Source organism: Euprymna scolopes, chromosome 19 (genome assembly GCF_053919585.1).
Source record: "Euprymna scolopes isolate OS-2025 chromosome 19, ASM5391958v1, whole genome shotgun sequence".
Lineage (NCBI taxonomy): Eukaryota > Metazoa > Mollusca > Cephalopoda > Sepiida > Sepiolidae > Euprymna > Euprymna scolopes.
In genome coordinates this window covers 149989412-150007713 of record NC_136500.1, presented here as the reverse complement: position 1 = coordinate 150007713, position 18302 = coordinate 149989412, and the positions used below count along the sequence as shown (strand labels likewise).

At 33.2% G+C, this 18302-nt stretch overlaps 1 protein-coding gene across 2 annotated transcripts in view; it reads right to left on the bottom strand.

Moving 5' to 3' along the window:
• Positions 1-351: 351 nt before the first annotated feature.
• Positions 352-18302, bottom strand: part of LOC145240059 (synaptotagmin-9-like) — a 403765-nt gene continuing 385814 nt past the window's right edge. For both annotated transcript variants that reach the window (XM_080103680.1, XM_080103681.1), the window contains exons 4-5: positions 9179-9350; positions 352-910 (exon numbers count right to left, since the gene is read on the bottom strand). In XM_080103680.1, coding sequence (XP_079959806.1) covers positions 679-910; positions 9179-9350 — 404 coding nt within the window. In that variant the 3' untranslated portion in view covers positions 352-678. The remainder of the gene's footprint in view (positions 911-9178; positions 9351-18302) is intronic.

The window sequence follows — 18302 nt, the reverse complement described above, 5'->3', positions numbered from 1 at the left end:
TTATGATGTGCGTACCCACCACGGAACCAAAATGTTATATTCCAAAAATCACATACATTGATCAAGTAGTTTTCTTTTTTTTAAACTGAGAAAATTGAATTTTATGCAGAAACGATGATAATAGTGTGTCTCGGTTCGCTATCACTGGTTATCTCTCCTTTAACAACAGAAATAGAAATTAAAATCAGAATTGTAATGGCTACGATTAATAGTAAATCGCTATAAGTCATAAAAAATTATATATATATATATATATATATATATATATATATATAAAATATTTGATCGATTTATGTGATTTTTGGAATATGATATTTTCGTTCCGTGACAAGTACGTACATGATAATGATATTTTTTTGTATTTAAAAAAAAATTATGTTGACTTCTAGACAAGAACAGAAATATCTTTAAAAAATGACCAACTCTGTAACACGGCTGAAAAGATCCACAATTCATTTTGCAGTGACATCTCAGCATTTAGATTTTAACTCAGAAGGAACATCAAATTCGGCTGTCATAAGCCGTGACATCAAAAGAGCAGAAGTCGGTAGAAGTTTGATGATACAAAAATATTGACCAACAAGTTTTCTCAAAATGTCTGTAAAGTTCTCATCCGAAAATGACCAGGAATTCTTCAAATTCTCTTTATAATCAAACTTCCTTTCCGCAAACCGACAGTCAGAACACCGAGGTTCCGTCTGTAGAATCCGTGGTATCCTTGCGAGTCAGGTGACCCTTGTTTCCATTTGGGGTGCTGTCGGTGCTGGAATGGGGGACATGTTCTGTCAGACTGTACCACTGAGCCACAGGTTTGCGTGGGTTTTCAAGCATTTCATACCAATGATCGCGACCAAGGCCAGAAAATGGTGGACCTATTCCGCAGCATCCCATAACTTCGTTACTACCGATTCTGAAAGGGGAAAAAAGCAGTAATTTAACAGGCGTAATAATTATGGAATTTTAAGAAAAAAAAAAAAAACTATAAGAAATTTGGTTGTTTACTTTAAAGATCAGTGTAATTACTTGCAGGACAACCTGGTGTTGCCCGAGATCATAAAAGAACTAAATAGAAGATATTAAATAATGTCGTCTTCCTCCATCAAAAGAGAAATTCCTTTTTTTAAGTAAAGAATGAAAAAAAAAAAAAAAGGACCAAATATGGAATAAGGACCCTGGAAGTCAAGAGACTCAAAAGAAACACTTTTCAATTGACACCGGTTGACTGCCAACGCATGTGTCATTTTAAACAAACATACACAACCTGAGTTTGTTTTATTTGTTGATTTTGAACATTAAGATTTTAAATATAAAGATTTAAAGAAAAGTGGGGGGGGGTATATTTTTTATACTTTGAAGACAGTTTTGAACTCTATTAAGGTTTGATAAATCGTGCTGAGCAGCTCTTACCCAAATGTGGTAACAGTACTTCATTTTAGGGTATACCTGGCTCTTAGACAGATAAAGGATTGCATCAGTAGTGAGGTACCTTCTGGAGCGATAGAGTGATCCAACTATTTTTCCAGTGATCTTGGCAACAGATTTGATGTATGTGTTCCATTTCAGATCAGGAATGAAGTTCAATACCAGAAGCTTGGCAAAACATGGAGCTTCTCCAAGACGAGAGCCATTCATTTCAGTTGAGGTGTGATGGGGTTAGGGTTAGGGTTAGGGTTAGGGTTAAAGTTATTATGATAAAATGTGAAAAGCTTAGTTTTTGATGCATTAAAATTAACCAGCCACCTTTTTCCTCATTGCATCACGTTCTCAAAATCAGAACTACTATAGTACTCATTATTTTCTTTCATGGAGAAATGTCCCTGCTAGGTGATTTGGTTACATACTGACCAAACAGCTTGCTGACTGCATTGATTTCATCTGTTCCCTGAAGAATTATGTCAGCGCCATTATAAAATTTGTGATGGAATTTTTCAACACAATCCTAAGTGCTTGAGACCTCTTTTGCAAATGCCAGATGAAGTATGGCAGAAGGATGCTGGAAGTTGAGTGACTCAAAGGGGACACTTTTCAATCGACACTGATTGACTGCCAACGCACATGACATTTGTAAACAAACATACACAACCTGAGTTGTTTGTTTTACTTATTGATTTTTAATATTAAAGAAATATTCACAGAAAAGGGGGGGGGGTATATTTTTATGTGCACAGTGCGTTTTTTGGAGGGAGTGGTTTCCTTTTTTTTTTTTTAAAACTTGGTAATTGTGGATAAAACCAGGCTCTAAGTTTCAAAGATGGCGACAGGTCTGTCAATTGAGGTAGGAAGCACAAAATTCCATTATTCTTCAAAATTGCTTACTTATATATTTGGGTAAAAAAATTTTTAATATATCTTTTTCTAACATATTTATGTTTTCTTTTTTAAATGTACTTTATTTACATATACTTTATTAAAACCTGCGCAGTCTATTACAATTGTCGCCAAATTAAAAAATAATATTTTTATAGTTAACTATATTATATGTTTTTTTTTTCTCACTCCCTTATAATAAAAATATGCAAACGTTCTTTATCAATTGATTTTGTGTTTTTTAATCACATATCTTTTTCAAATTACTATGTTTATATTTTTTCAAACTGTTTAGATATTTCTATGCGATTATATAGCAAAAGTACCCGTTGTTGACTGGGTTCAAAAACAGCCTACAGAAAATGGACTCTGATTTATGAAAGTATGATAGGTTATGAAAAGGAAGGGTTGTAAATAGATAAACCCCATAATTTATTATACCATACCTGTTCACGCTGAAACACTTATCACAATATTCTGTGGATCTATATTAAAAAACCTTCTTAAACTTTGTGATATATTTCCATTCTATGGAGGTCAGGTGCGAACGAACACCCCATACTCCATAATTTTATTATACCATATTTCTTAAAACTGAAACATAATTATCAAAGTATACTTACGCAGATAGATATGAAAAGTCTTTATTAAAGTTTGTGCCTATTTACATTCTATGGAGGCCAGGCGTGAACGCAGACCCCACAATTTTATTACATCATCCCCATTTAAGTTAAAACATACTTATCAAAGTATTCTTATGTACATCTATATCAAAAACACTTGTAAACGTTTTTTTTTCATTTTTAAATTTTTTATTTCCATACTTTGTGGACCAGGCATGTATGCAGACCCCACAATTTTAATGAACCACCGTTCTGCCAGATCAAACATACCCATTCCTGTGTCTTGATACATCTTCTATCATTATATGTAATCAGATTTTTAAAATAATCAACCATATAGGAGCCTATTCGTGACTAGACACACACATACAGACATTCAGCTTTATATATAGATATATAAAATTTTTTTATCACATATCTTTTTCAAATATGTTTGTTGTTTATATCTCTCTTCTGCTCTTGAGCGTGTGGTTCAGTGGGGGAAGACGTGGCTGGTTACCTTTGATGCATCTAAAACCAAGCTCCTATCCTTACATCATCAACGCTCTGATCCCCATCTGGCATCAATTGGGATGGATGGCTCTCGTCTGGGAGAGGCCCTGTGTTTTGACAAGCTTCTGGGTTTGACCTTTATTCCTGATCTGAAATGGAACACGTACATCAAGTCTGTTGCCAAGGTCGCTGGAAAGATGGTGGGATCCTTCTACCGCTCCAGAAGATATCTCACTACTGATGCAATTCTCTATCTATATAAAAGCCAAGTACGTCCAAGGATGGAATACTGTTGCCATATCTGGGCAGGAGCTGCTAAAAACAGCCTATCCTACCTTGACAGAGTACAAAATCGACTTCGTGGCTTAGTGGGAAATGCCCTTTTCACTACCCTGCAACCTCTCTCCCACAGAAGAGACGTTGCGAGCCTATCCTTGTTTTATCGTTATTTCCATGGCAAGTGCTCGTCTGAACTCCAATCTCTGGTCCCCCATCGCCAATCTTTCACGAAAAACACCCGTCTAGCTGAATCCACTGTCAAAATTTTCCCCACTCTTTATCTGTGCCTAAATCAAAACGTGGATTCCATGAACAAAGCTTCTTTATTAGAAGTGCACGCCTGTGGAACTCTGTTCCGTCTGCCTGCTTCACACCTGACTACAACTTGGATGTCTTCAAGCCCAACGTTAACAAATTCTTAATGAACCGCTCCCTTAAGTAAACACTTTCAAAACGTACTGTACTTGCAATAACCCTTATCCCTGAGTGGCTTCCGGGCCTTGATAAGTGGTGACCACCTTGTAAAAAAAAAAAAAAAAAAAAAAGTTTTTCAAACTGTTTAGATATTTCTATGCGATTAAAAAACACAAAATCAACTGATGAAGAAAGTTGACATATTTTTATAATAAAAGGGGTGTGAAAAAATTAAACTTAAATATAGTGCTGTGTGTTGTGGAGACACCCACTAATTAGCATACGTGGGTGAACAAGATATAGATAAAGGTATCAAGTCAGCAAGACCGGGGAGCTGTGTTCGAACGCCGGATAGGCAAGACGCATGTGCCGGTTGCTCCATGAAAGACTTTAACACGCCCTCTGCCGGACAATCTTCCAACTGCAGTACAACTGCACCTTTGTAAATATGTATTATCTTTTCGTCTTAATATATTTGTTTTACCTTTACTTTCTGCGTTTGTGTTGTTATTGATACAGACACAACAGATAGTTAACTATAAAATAATATCTTTTAAATTAGCGACAATGCGCAAGTTTAAATAAAGCATATGTAAATAAAATGTATTTAAATATCGTACATTTAAAAAAGAAACCGTAATTATATTTAAAAAAAAAAAAAAAAAAAGAAAAGAAAAAGTAAATATGTTAGAAAAAATATATTAACAAAAAAGAAAATCGTAATATTTTGCCCAAATATATAAGTAAGCAGTTTTGGAGAATAACGGAAGTATTGTATCCGTTTTGTGCTTCCATAACTCAATTGACAGACTTGCCACCATCTTTGAAACTTAGGGTCTGGTTTTATGCATAATTACCAAAAATTTTAATAAACGAACGTAATTTCTCGTTTTAAAATGAGTTCGTTCTCTACAATTATTTCGGGATTTTTTTTCTTTTTTTTTCTTTTTTTTTAGACAAAAAGTATACCTGGAGTTTTGCATCTTTCAATTTGAAAAAAAAAAAAAAAATGCCAATTCATTTCTTGAATTGCATCAATAACATTAAATTATTAATACATAAAAAAAAAAAAAAAATGTCACGGTGACACTTATTGGGTGGATTTTTATTAGCATTTTGTTTATTTTTCCAGTTTTGCACAATTATTGACTTCCCAAAGACAACATGTTCGGGGTCGGCTATGTTCTTATCGGTTTAACTTACGAACCCGACACTACTTATTTTAAAGCTTTTATTCAGTTTGAAAAACATGTTAAAACACAAAAAACTTATCCAGGTAAGTAGAAGAGTAACTTATCTTGCCTTTGGTAACATTTATTTGCTATATATTGGAATTATTTTTACTCTGTTTTTAGTTTGTTGGCTTCTCTGTTTAATACCCAATATTTTTTTTTTTTTTTTTTTTTAAATCAAACTTTTTTTTATAAAATGAAATTTTCGTAAGAAATAAAAATAAGCATTAAAATTTATAGTTTTTGAACAATTATTTTGACGTTTTTCATTTTTGAAAACGAATTTTTTTTTCTACAAAATTTAAGCTTTTTTTATAAACTAGCAGGTCGCCCGGCGTTGCTCGGTTGTAAGATACGCATAAATTTGATATCATTTATGCAAATTTCGTATTTATTATTATAAATAAAATTCTTTATCGATTATTTTATTGAACCTAATACATAGTAGTGAGATCAAAAGTGAAAATTCTAGCTGGTGGCACCCAAGTCATATATATATATATATATATATATAATAAATTCCACAGCCAAACAACGTCGCAGCCCACCAGAACCATGAGAGTCAAACAACCGGAAGTCCAAGACTCGAGTTTCGCTTTCATTTGAGCTCATCAGTTAGACACATCCGAACTCAAGATTCGAAACCCGAGCCTCTTGCATGCAAGACAAGCACTCTACCAACTGAGCAAACACCCTGCACACAAGAATTTCTATTAACCAACACAGATCAAGCAAACCGCGCCGAAATCCGACTATGAAATGAACCTACTTCGTCTCAACAAGAGACGCGGTCATCCAACCAGCCAATAACCCCAAGCTGATGTCTCACAAGTAGGAGTTTTAACTTGAAAGGACGATGCCATCTAGCAATGCTAACCTAGCGAGCAACTTATGATAGGATTTTCAGAATGTGAGAGATTGTATATAATAAATTCCACAGCCAAACAACATTGCAGCCCACAAGAACCATGGCAATCAAAGAACCGGAAGTCCAAGACTCGAGTTTCGCCCTCATTTGGGCTCATCAGTTAAACACATCCAAACTCAGGATTCGAAACCCGAGCCTCTTGCATGCAAGGCAAGCACTCTACCAACTGAGCAAACACCCTGCACACAAGAATTTCTATTAACCAACACAGATTATATATATATATATATATATATATATATATATATATATGTGACTTGAGTGCCATCAGCTAGAATCAAAACCAATTCTCTACCCTCATTCCTTAGCCTCTAAGTATAAGGAACTTTGTCTGTGAGCTCGTTCCCTATGGACTCGAAAGGGATGGGTCGATTTGTATGAAATTTCACGTGAAGATACTTTATGTGCCTGGCAATGTTCTTCAATAGGTTTTGTGACAGCATGTCTTCGATAAGTATTGATAATCAAAATAATCTGACGAAAGAAGGAACAGGCGATTTTGACCAAAGTCAACGCCTTACACAGCCTACAATCACAAGTGCATTTGAGAAGTTTTATTATCATACAAGCCGAAAAACTCAGCATATAAAATCAACAGTAGGTTTTTTGATATAACAGGGGGCGCGTTCGAAATGAATGTTTCTGTTTAAAGCACAATTTCACAATGATACTTGACTTTCACTTTAAACTTAAATTTAAACCATTATCATCACACAAGCAGTAAGGCCAGGCATATAAAATCAACAGTAGTTTTTTTTTAAATGTTTCTGTTTAGAGCACACTTGACACATAGTACTTGACTTTTAAACTTTAATGCAAACCAAAATAATTTATAAAATCGACAGTAGGTTCTCTACAGTGCAATGTAGACTACAATGTATTGAAAAGTTAGTCACTGCGAGAGGCAATGTGAAGCTTCCTTCAGTTGTATCGTGATGGGTTCTCAATTAGAGCAGGCAATCAATTGATTTGATTGAAAAAAATGGGCTATTTCATCGATTTCGATGACAATAAAAATATGGGAGTTTGAAACTTTCATGGATCATCATTCAATCGCGGATAACATTGAGTAACCCTGATGATATATATATATATATATATATATATATATATATATATATATATAAGCCTGATGAATCCTAGCGTGGATGAAATGCAGAATATTCTGTGTAGCTTAATTGTCATATATATTTTGCTAGCGGGGGTACCCGGCGTTGCCCGGGTGTTTGTAGGTGTGTGTGGTGTTAAATAAAAAAGAACCCGGGGGGGGGGGGGGAAGGATCGAACCCGAAGCCCTGAGGCGAAGTTTGAAAATAAAATCGGCCAGCCAGAATGAGTTAGTGAAAGATATTTGAATTTATTTAAGAACCAAATTGACAGGTGTGTGGCCGGAAGTCGTCGAGCGTTACGACGTCGACGTAGGTTTGTTTGTTATAAGCGAAGTAAAAAAAGAAAACAACGTTAAAACTTAAGCGGGGGGAAAAAAACACAAAACAAACTAACGATGAAAACAGAAAACGAACACGTGAAAAATGGCTTAAATAAGCCTGTTTCGATATTAAAATTTAAAAAAAATCGGTGGGTACCCGGGTGTTTTGGGCTGTGTGGTCGGGGGAGGATAAGCGAAGTAAAAAAAAAACAAAAAACAGAAAAACGAACGTTATGCGAAAAATGGCTTAAATAACACTGGTTCAATATTTAAATTGAAAAAAAATCGAAAAAAAAAAAAAAAAGAAAAGACATCTCACATCACGATTCGAACCCAAAATGTTTAGATAATGAACCAACGCGCTAATCAACTGACCTAACGCGACGTACACGAAATTTGTTCAGTTTTTCAACTATTTAAAGCAAATCAGGTCATGATGTCATCTGACGCATGCGTAGAACCGGTCGAGAGGGCCGTTTTTGTTTACCCCCCCTCCCCCTGTCGAAAATTGTCGATTTCGGGGGTGAAAAAATGAACGTTTTTGGCCAATTTTTCGATATTTTTTGAGCGAAGGATGGAGCTTTGATATGATACAGAGTTTGTGAATTTTTGTTGTGTCTGTCGAAAGCTTTTAGCAGACACACAAACATACACACATACATACATACATTTTCGCTTTTATATATATAGACTAACCTGAGTTCCTGGCATTGCCCGAGTGTTTGGAGGTTTGTGTTGAGCAAAAAAAAGTGGTATTAGGCAGGCAGGCAGGCTCGAACCCATAACGCAAAGGAGGAAAAGAACGTAAAAAAGAGTGACGTCTTTGCCGTTGCGTTCATCACCAAACGGAAGTGGCGAAGGTTTAAATTAAGGCTAGTCAATCAAAAAGAGGGGATGACTTTCGAAAATATTGATGAAAAAAAGCGACCCTCTCCTTGTAAAACAGTGCCCAGTTGAGGGTGAAGGAATTAATATTTTTAGCCAATTTTTCGATATTTGTCGTCCAAAGGTTCGCGCTTCAAAACGATACCAATCTCATGAAAATCCGTCGTTTCTGTCGAAAGTTTTAGGCAGACATACAAACATACATACATTTAAACAGACATGTCAGATTTATATTATAGATAACTTACTACATATATATATATATATATATATATATATATATATATATATATATATATGTGTGTGTGTGTGTGTGTGTGTATATTCACCTGTCATCCCTTTTTTAAAAGATGGAATCACCTGATCGTTGAAGACAAGATTTAAGCTAGCAAGGACAGTCTACAGAGTTTTATAATTCTATAGATAAAGATAATCATTAAAAGTTATAGTTTTGAACAACAATTATTGGAAAACTTTAATAATTTCATGAATTGTCTCCCCCTGTTTCTGAGGGGAAATCTTCAAAAATGAAAGAAAAAAAAAAAAATGTCCTCCAAAACTAAAATACATGCGAACCTAAAATACTTACCGGTCATAATCCACTACTTTGATTATTAAGTAGATATCTTCCACATTTTCCTGGGGCACGTCGAATACAATCGCTTCATTGTAGACGGGTTTCAACGTACTTCGCTTAACACTGGTTTTCCGTTTTCGAATACGTTTATCTTGACACATCATGGCCACCTTCACGTAAGGATCTACAGTGAAAGAAAAAAAAAAATCATTTTTATAGTTGTCGTCTGCTGATTGTCGCTGATTGTAAACAAGTGTATAAACTTAAAGTATCTCCAACGCGCGCCTCAGATTTACCATCCTATATTTTACACGATGTGGCTGTGATATAATTTAATATTACCATCATAATTTGTGTCCCATTTAAAAGAAGTAGCTTCAAATAAACTTGTAATAATTTTCTAAAATTTTACGGTGTATTAAATTATGAAAATGTGAGACTAAAATTGTGTTAACATTATCGGCGCCTTAAAACAACGTTCCTACGTAGGGATAATTTCAAAAGTGTAAACATACACGTGTTTAATAGATCTATCAAAAACCAACTAATAATCAGATTTTCATGAAATTTTCGATTATTTATTCATTTTTAAATTGATATATATTTTAAAAACAGTTTTCGTTAAATATAAGAGGGGATTTTTTTTTATTGTAGGTGCCCCCCTCAATATTTCATGTTATGAAAATTAAACAAAATAAATTTAGGTTGAGTAAAAGTCAAATATTTTATAAAGCTGAAGAGTTTAAATAAGTGAAAAATAATATTTTTTTTATAAATAGGCTAACATTTCTAATTTCACTTACCTAGATGTTCTAAATAAAAAAAAAATGGACATGAAATCAATATTATTATATAAAAAAAAAACATTTTTCTCATTAATATATAATATAAATAGTCAAGTTACAAAAACAAAAAGACAAAAAAAAAACGATTTCTAAAAATAATTAAGTTTTAAAATATTTAAATTGATTTGAATTCCAGTATTCTTCGATTTAAAATTCTAAACATACAATTTTGAATAAGAGTTTCTAATTAAAAAAAATTATTTCAATATAAAAAATGATTATTGGCAATTTTAAAATAGCAAATTCAACGACAACCCTAAATTATTTTAATTGTTAAAAGATTTTTATTGTAAGGAGTGCAAGTTGATTTTAGCACCTATTTTCTAAATAATGTATGGAGGCCTATAATTAATAAAATCAACTAATCTATAAATAATAATGTATGGAGGCCTATAATAAGATCAACATAATAAACAATAGCAAAAAAATTCCCTCAGTTATTCATTTTTAGCGCATATGACTGTCAAATTTAAACACAATTTAATATACACACAAAATGATGACGTCATCGATTCTATGTAAAAATTTGACAAAATTTACACAGAAATTTGGGGTACCTAATAAACTTATATTAGACATATTCAACTTTAAAATAAGGACTTGATACCATGTGCTAATCCGGCTATGCAATAACAAGTGATACAGAGAAAAGGACTGAGAAAATTGAGTTGCTCCCAACTCGCTTTCCTGTGTACAGAGCAGGAGACTCTATTGGTTTGGTCACATTGCACATTCATAAGGATCTACAGTGAAAGAATTAAAAAAATATATCATTTTAATATTTGTCGTAAGCTGATTTTAAATAAATGTAGCGATCACGCATATTAACTTTACTCAAGCCATTACTTGTTCACGTCCTAAGAAATAGACGGTGTTAGTTAAGTTGCAAACCCATTCCAATTACGTTTCACAATTTCTTGTTTGCTCGGTTTCATTTTTGCACAACTTTTTTGATAAAAAATATTGCTTTTAAATATACAGGACGGGAGACTCAGTTTTGTCACATTCCATACCCATCGAATCATTCTCATATTATTTTATTATTTATTTATTTATTTTTTTTTTTTGTCATGTAACGCGGTACTCTTGCATAATTTGACCCGAATTCTCGTGAATTCCCATCAAGCATGGATCGGGTGAGACCGACAATTATCGGTGTCAGACTGTCAGCCGAGCGTCGTAACAGACAATTGAAAAAAAAACAAACCGAAAAAAATACAAATGCAAATAATCAAAAATAACAACAAAAAATACCTTGAAAAATGAAAACATGTTTGTTTTATTTTAGTATTTAATTTTTTTTTTTTTTTTTCAAAATATTTATCAACAGAAAGTTTGTTTTTTTTCCTCCAAGAAAATTTTTTTTTAACCGTATAATTGTTAGGTGTAAGTACATTTTGTTTTGTTTTCTTTTTGTAACCGTATTTTTTTTGTTTTCTTTTTTTATTTTCAAGACTTGTTGTTCAATCAAGTTCTTTTGGTGGCACTGTCCATTTGTACATCTCCAGGAGAAACCATCCTTTACACACGATCTTTTTTTTAAGTAAACATTTGTGAATGTACCTCATTTTTTGGGGACAGCAATTTCTTCTCCTGACAATATGAGATTGTCTGCATCGATGTTTTCATTTCTTTTCCTAACATGTATAGACTTATTTTCTTGCCTGTCATTTTTTTCTGTTTGGCGAGTTTTGAAAATATATTTGTCAGTTTTTTTTTTTTTGTTTTTTTTTTCGGTTTAGTCGCTTTCTTCCAATTTGAATGTCGTCTGCTTCCATTTAGATGGCGCTTTTTCATTGGACTAATCAAACTCCCCAAAATTCAATTAAAAACAAATAATAATAAATAAATAATAAATAACTAATCACAAAATAAAAAGTCACCCCCGCTCCCTTAATATCACCTTAAAAATTACTAAAAAACATAACAGAAAAAAAAAAAAAAAAATTAAAAAATTAAATAAAAAGTCGAGTTAGCATTTCAACATTTGAACAACGCTCGCGGCTGACACCGATGATTGCCGGTCTCGCCCGATCCATGCTTGACGGGAATTCACGAGAATTCGGGTCAAATTATGCAAGAGTTACCTGTAACGCCTTTGTTATGGCGAAGTTTACAACACATCAGTCCCACATAGCAACGGATAGACTGATAGCTCAAGACAGTTTAAGTCCTGGAGAGGGTTCCTCATTGAGTGAAAAAAACGAATACAAAAAAAAAGACCCCCCCCCTTAGATATTGATTACTTAGCTTGTTTTTTTTTTTTTTTACACAGGCATCACGACATTATCAAGGCCAATAAGCCACTCGAGGATAAGGGTTAAAGAGTGTACAATAGAAATTGGACAATATAGCTTGATTTCTATTCGTTTTGTAAACATTTTTTTTATTTTAATTATTTACTTGTAATTTTTTTTTGTTTTCCGTTTTATTAATTGCTTTGGCAATTTCCGTGAAATGTTTCCTTTTCGTATTAAAAACTGTTTCGGCAAATTCCGGGACATTTTTTTGTTATTTTTAGTTATTAACTTAGCTTGTTTTATTATCGTATTGTAAACTGCTTTGGCAAATTCCGGCAATTTTTTAATTTTTATTTCTAGTTATTTACTTACCTTGTTTTCTTAGCGTTTTGTAAACTGCTTCGGCAAATTCCGGGACATTTTTTTTGTTGTTATTTTTAGTTATTTACTTAGCTTGTTTTTTATTTTTATTTTTTTATTTTTTTTTAATGTTTTTGTAAACTGCTTTTTTTTTATTTACTTAGCTTGTTTTCTGATCGTTTTGTAAACTGCTTCGGCAAATTCCGGGAATTTTTATTGTATTTTTTGGCACTTGTACAGTTTAATCAAGACATGAAAAATGAAACTATCGAAAAAGGTTATATTGTACACATCCGTTTTGAACTGAAGATCTCCGAAAAAAAAAATTTCATTTAATTTGATCAAGTAGTTTTTTTTTGTTTTTTTTTACAGCGGAAAAACACGTTTTTATGAAAGCGCGTTGAAGTCAGCCATTGTGGAAATTTATTGAACACGTCACGGGGAGATAACTCCATGTAAAGCGCCGATACTCCCTCCCAATCTTTAATTCTAGTTTTTCTTCCTAAAAATCGAACCTTTAGCTCGGTATCATAAATTGTTTTTCGTTGTAAAAAAAAAAAAAAAAAAAAAAAAAAAATACTTGATGAAATTGAAAAATTTTTTTTTCGGAGAACTTTGTTTCATAACGGATGCATACAATATAACCTTTTTTTCGATATTTTCTTTTTTTAATGTCTTGACTAAACTTTTTTTTTTTTTTACAAGGTGGTCACCACTTATCAAGGCCCGGAAGCCACTCAGGGATAAGGGTTATTGCAAGTACATTACGTTAGTGTGGAGATTTAATAAAGTGTCTACTTAAGGGGCGGTTCATCAGGAATTCGTTTACGTTGGACTTGAAACATCCAGGTTGTAGTCAGGTGGGAAGCAGGCAGACGGAACAGAGTTCCACAGGCGTGCACTTCTAAGAAAGAAGCTTTGTTCATGGAATCCACGTTTTGATTTAGGCACAGATAAAGAGTGGGGAACATTTTTGACAGTGGATTCAGCTAGACGGGTGTTTCTCGTGAAAGATTGGCGAGGGGGGACCAGAGATTGGAGGTCAGACGAGCACCTGCCATGGAAATAACGATAAAACAAGGATAGGCTCTCAACGTCTCTTCTGTGGGAGAGACGTTGCAGGGAAGAGAAAAGGGCATCACCCACTAAGCCACGAAGTCTATTTTGTACTCTGTCAAGGCAGGATAGGCTGTTTTTAGCAGCTCCTGCCCAGATATGGCAGCAGTATTCCATCCTTGGACGTACTTGGCTTTTATACAGATAGAGAATTGCATCAGTAGTGAGATATCTTCTGGAGCGGTAGAAGGATCCCACCATCTTTCCAGCGACCTTGGCAACAGGCTTGATGTAAGTGTTCTATTTCTTGCTTTCTTACATTGTAAAATGCTTCGGTTTTTTTTTTTGTTATTTTTAGTTATTTACTTAGCTTGTTTTTTTTTTTGTTTTTTTTCGTTGTGTAAACTGCTTCGGCAAATTCCGGGACATTTTTTTTCTGTTTAGTTATTTACTTAGCTTGTTTTCTAATCGCTTTGAAAAGTGCTTCGGCAAATTCCCGGACATTTTTATTTTTAGTTATTTACTTAGTTTGTTTTCTTATCGTTTTTTAAACTGCTTCGGCAAATTCCTGGATTTTTTTTTTATTTACTTAGTTCTTTTTTTATGGTTTTGCAAACTGCTTCGGCAAATTCCGGGACATTTTTTATTTTTATTTAACTGGATTTTTTTTTCGTTTTGTAAACGTCTTCTGTAATTATTTACTTAGCTGGATTTCTTATTGTTTTGTAAACAGCTTTGGCAAATTCCAGGACATTTCAATTTTTATATATTTAAATAGCTTGTTTTTTTTTTGTTTTTTTATCGTTTTGTAGACTATTCTGACAGTTTCTGGGACATTTTTTGTTTTATATTTACTTAGCTTGTTTTCTTTTGGTTTTGTAAACCGTGGGTACCTACGCCGCAGCTTTGTGTAAAACTTAAATAGATTTTTTTAACGAATTACAGACAAGAATTAATAAAATTAATTTGAACATTTTCTGTTGACACTTATGTATATAAAGATAATGTTGCTTAAAGGCCGCCATACTTTTTGGAAAAATGGGTCAAAAAATAAAGTTCACATTCTATCAATTCCAAACGAATTTTTTAAAGCCGATTTTTATTAGAGTCATATACTCTATTATCTGAATATATTTTTTTTATAGTGGAAACCCGTTATAAAAAAAAAACTTTGTTAATTCTATTTTGTTTTTTTTTCGTTGTAATTCAAATAATTATATTACCGAGAAAAAAATATCAAGAAAAAGTTTTTTTTTAACATAATAATATTGATTTTATATCCAATTTTATTTTTATTTATTTATTTTTTTTACACGGTGGTCACCACTTATCAAAGCCCGGAAGCCACTCAGGGATAAGGGTTATTGCAAGTACAGCACGTTAGTGTGGAGATTTGATGAAGTGTTTACTTAAGGAGGCGGTTCATTTGGAATTTGTTAACGTTGGGCTTGAAGACATCCAAGTTGTAGTCAGGTGGGAAGTAGGATGACGGAACAGAGTTCCACAGGCGTGCAGTTCTAAGAAAGAAGTTTGTTCATGGAATCCACGTTTTGATTTAGGCATAGATAAAGAGTGGAGGAAATTTTTCACAGTGGATTCAGCTAGACGGGTGCTTTTCGTTAAAGATTGGCGAGGGGGACCAGAGATTGGAGTTCAGACGTAGAGGTAAGTGAAATAAATAATTAAATAAATAATATATATATATATATATATATTTTTTTTATTTTGAAATTTATTTAATTATTTATTTCACTTAAAGTGAAAGATTGGCGAGGGGAGGCCAGAGATTGGAGTTCAGACGTAGAGATAAGTGAAATAAATAATTAAATAAATATATAAATAATATATATATATATATATATATATATATATATATATATATATATATATATATTACTATTTAATTATTTGATCTTTTCAGCTTTAAAAAAATGTTGAAATTTTAATGGACCTACATTTATTTTGTTTAGTTTTTGTAACATGAAATATACGGAGGGATAGAACACCTACAAAATAATAACTTCCTCTTATTATCTTTACATATATCTAAAGAAACCTACTTTTATGTAAGCTATTTGTAATCTATACCATTAATAAAATTCTAAATGTTTATTTGTGTATATATATACCAATAAAACGTTCGAAAGGATGCACCGAATTGGAGAATTCTTTTTTTTCCCTGAAACGTGTGAGTCCCTAGATTATCCTTATCTATAACGAACAATGCCGAGTCACACAAAAAGCCCGAAATAAGGGTTTTTGAACGGTTTCGTTTTTGTCAAAAAAGTTACCTGCTCATGTCAACAGAATTTAGCACTGTCTGTATACAGTCACAGTAACATCTTTCGGCATACGGACAAGACTTGTGGTGTAATGGATAATGCGTCTAACTACGGATCAGAAGATTCCAGGTTCAAATCCTGGCAAGTTCGTAAGAATTTTAACCATCATTTTATCCAACGTTTACTCAGAGATTTTGTTTTGTGCATGATCCTTACTTGATTTTTGCTAGAGTTTTTAAACACGGGTATGTTTACAGCTTCAAAAACATCACTACATAGGAACGTTGTTTTAAAGCGCCTAATAATGTAAACACGGTTTTTGTCTTGCATTTCTATCATTTTTGTATGCTGTAAAATTTTTTTAAAGTATTAGCAGTTCATTTGAAGCTTTTTTTTAAACAGTAAAAAAGTTAGGATGATAATATTAAATTAAATTACAGATATAAGGTTGGTTCAAAAACAATGTCGTTTTCTGACATATGTTATTTTTATATATGATTTCTGAATTAATTCATTGATATATATATATAGCTATGTTATATATCATTTTGAAGTGCGTTTTCTGCTCTATTGAATCGTGTTATTCGTTACCGTTTTCAATTTCTTCATTTGTTTTGCAGGCTTTTCTACAGCATAGACGAAATTAAAATCCACACGATTTCCTTGTTCCAGTTTAAATTAGGCTGAAAAGCTGCCGAGACAGCTCATGATATCAGCAATGCGTTTGGCCCATGAACCACTAACAAATGTGTGGCACAATGGTGGTTCAAACATTTCACAATGGTGATGAGAGCCTTAACGATGAAGATATTCATGGCCGGCCGACTGTGGTTGATAACGAACATTTGAAAGCCTTAATTGAAGTCGATCCTCGCAAAACCACACGAGAAGTTGCTGTTGAACTCGAAGTTTACCACTCAACATTCGTTCACCATTTAAAGCAAATAGGAAAGTCAAAAAAGTTGGATAAATGGGTGTCGCATGAATTGAATGATAATAAAAAATTGTTATTTTGAGTTGTCTTCTACACTCCTGTGCAACAAAAATGACCCATTTCTCGAACGGATTGTGACGTGTGATAAGAAGTGGATCCTCTATGACAACCGGTGATGTTCGGCACAGTGGTTGGATACTGGAGAAGCTCCACAACACTTCCCGAAGCCGAAATTGCACCAAAAAAAGGTTATGGTGACTGTTTGGTGTTCTGCGGCCTGTCTCATCCATCACAGCTTCTTGAATCCAGGCAAAATGATTACGGCGGAGAAATACTACCGCCAAATTGATGAAATGCACCAGAAACTTCAATATATGTGTCTGAGATTGGTCAATATGAAGAGACCAATTCTCCTCCATGACAACGCTCACTCACATGTTGCTTAACTGACCCTGCAGAAGCTGAATGAATTGAGCTATGAGACTGCCTCATCCGCCATATTCACCGGACCTCTCGCCCACTGATTATCACTTTTTTATGCAACTTCCTATGCAAAAAATGCTTCCAAAACCGAGACTTCATTGCTTCCAGATTTCAATACTAATGGGACAAATAAACTTGTTTCTCGTTAGCAAAAATGTATCAATCCTAATGGTTCTTATTTCGATTAATAAAGTTTATAATGAAAGGTGTTATTATCTTTTGAAGTTGAATGTCAAAAACGACATTATTTTTGCAGCAACCTAATACATCGATGGATCACAAGTGCTACGAGTTCATCAGGACATACTCCATTGAAGTACTTGTAAAACAAAGTCATTCAAATGAATACTAAAAAGCAAATGGCTCTAATAACCTACTCCCTTCTCAAGGACAAGTATAAACGAAAAGGGTTGGATCATTCAATGTTGGTGCATTGAAGAACATCTGTACTGGAGATTTGGGAGAGCAGAATTCTTTTTTTCTTTTGCACATATTTATAAATAGATTTATAGATAAATGAAAATCAGCCTAATCGATAATGAGAAAGGGCAGCAGATGTATTCAACAAGAAAATCAATTTGTAACAACAGCAAAAATATACAAATATTTTTTATTTGTTCTGTTTTTTTTATGAAAGGTGTTAGATAGTATAGCACATGAGCTATGTTGCAAAAACTAAAAATTAAAGACTTTAATCAGTCAAGTATTGAGTTTACATAGACATTTAGGTATCGCTACACAGTCATGAGTATGTTTCAGCCAACTAGTTATAAATTAAGAAAGACCTCATCAGGCGATGTTGCTTTTTCCAAAAGTTCAGTCATTAATGGATTTTAGAGAAAGTTCACAGAAGTTCTGGTCTGGAGAGCAGTCACAAGGTATTAAAAGCATATAAAATAAAATAAAATTAAATAACAATGCTTAATAAGTGAAAAA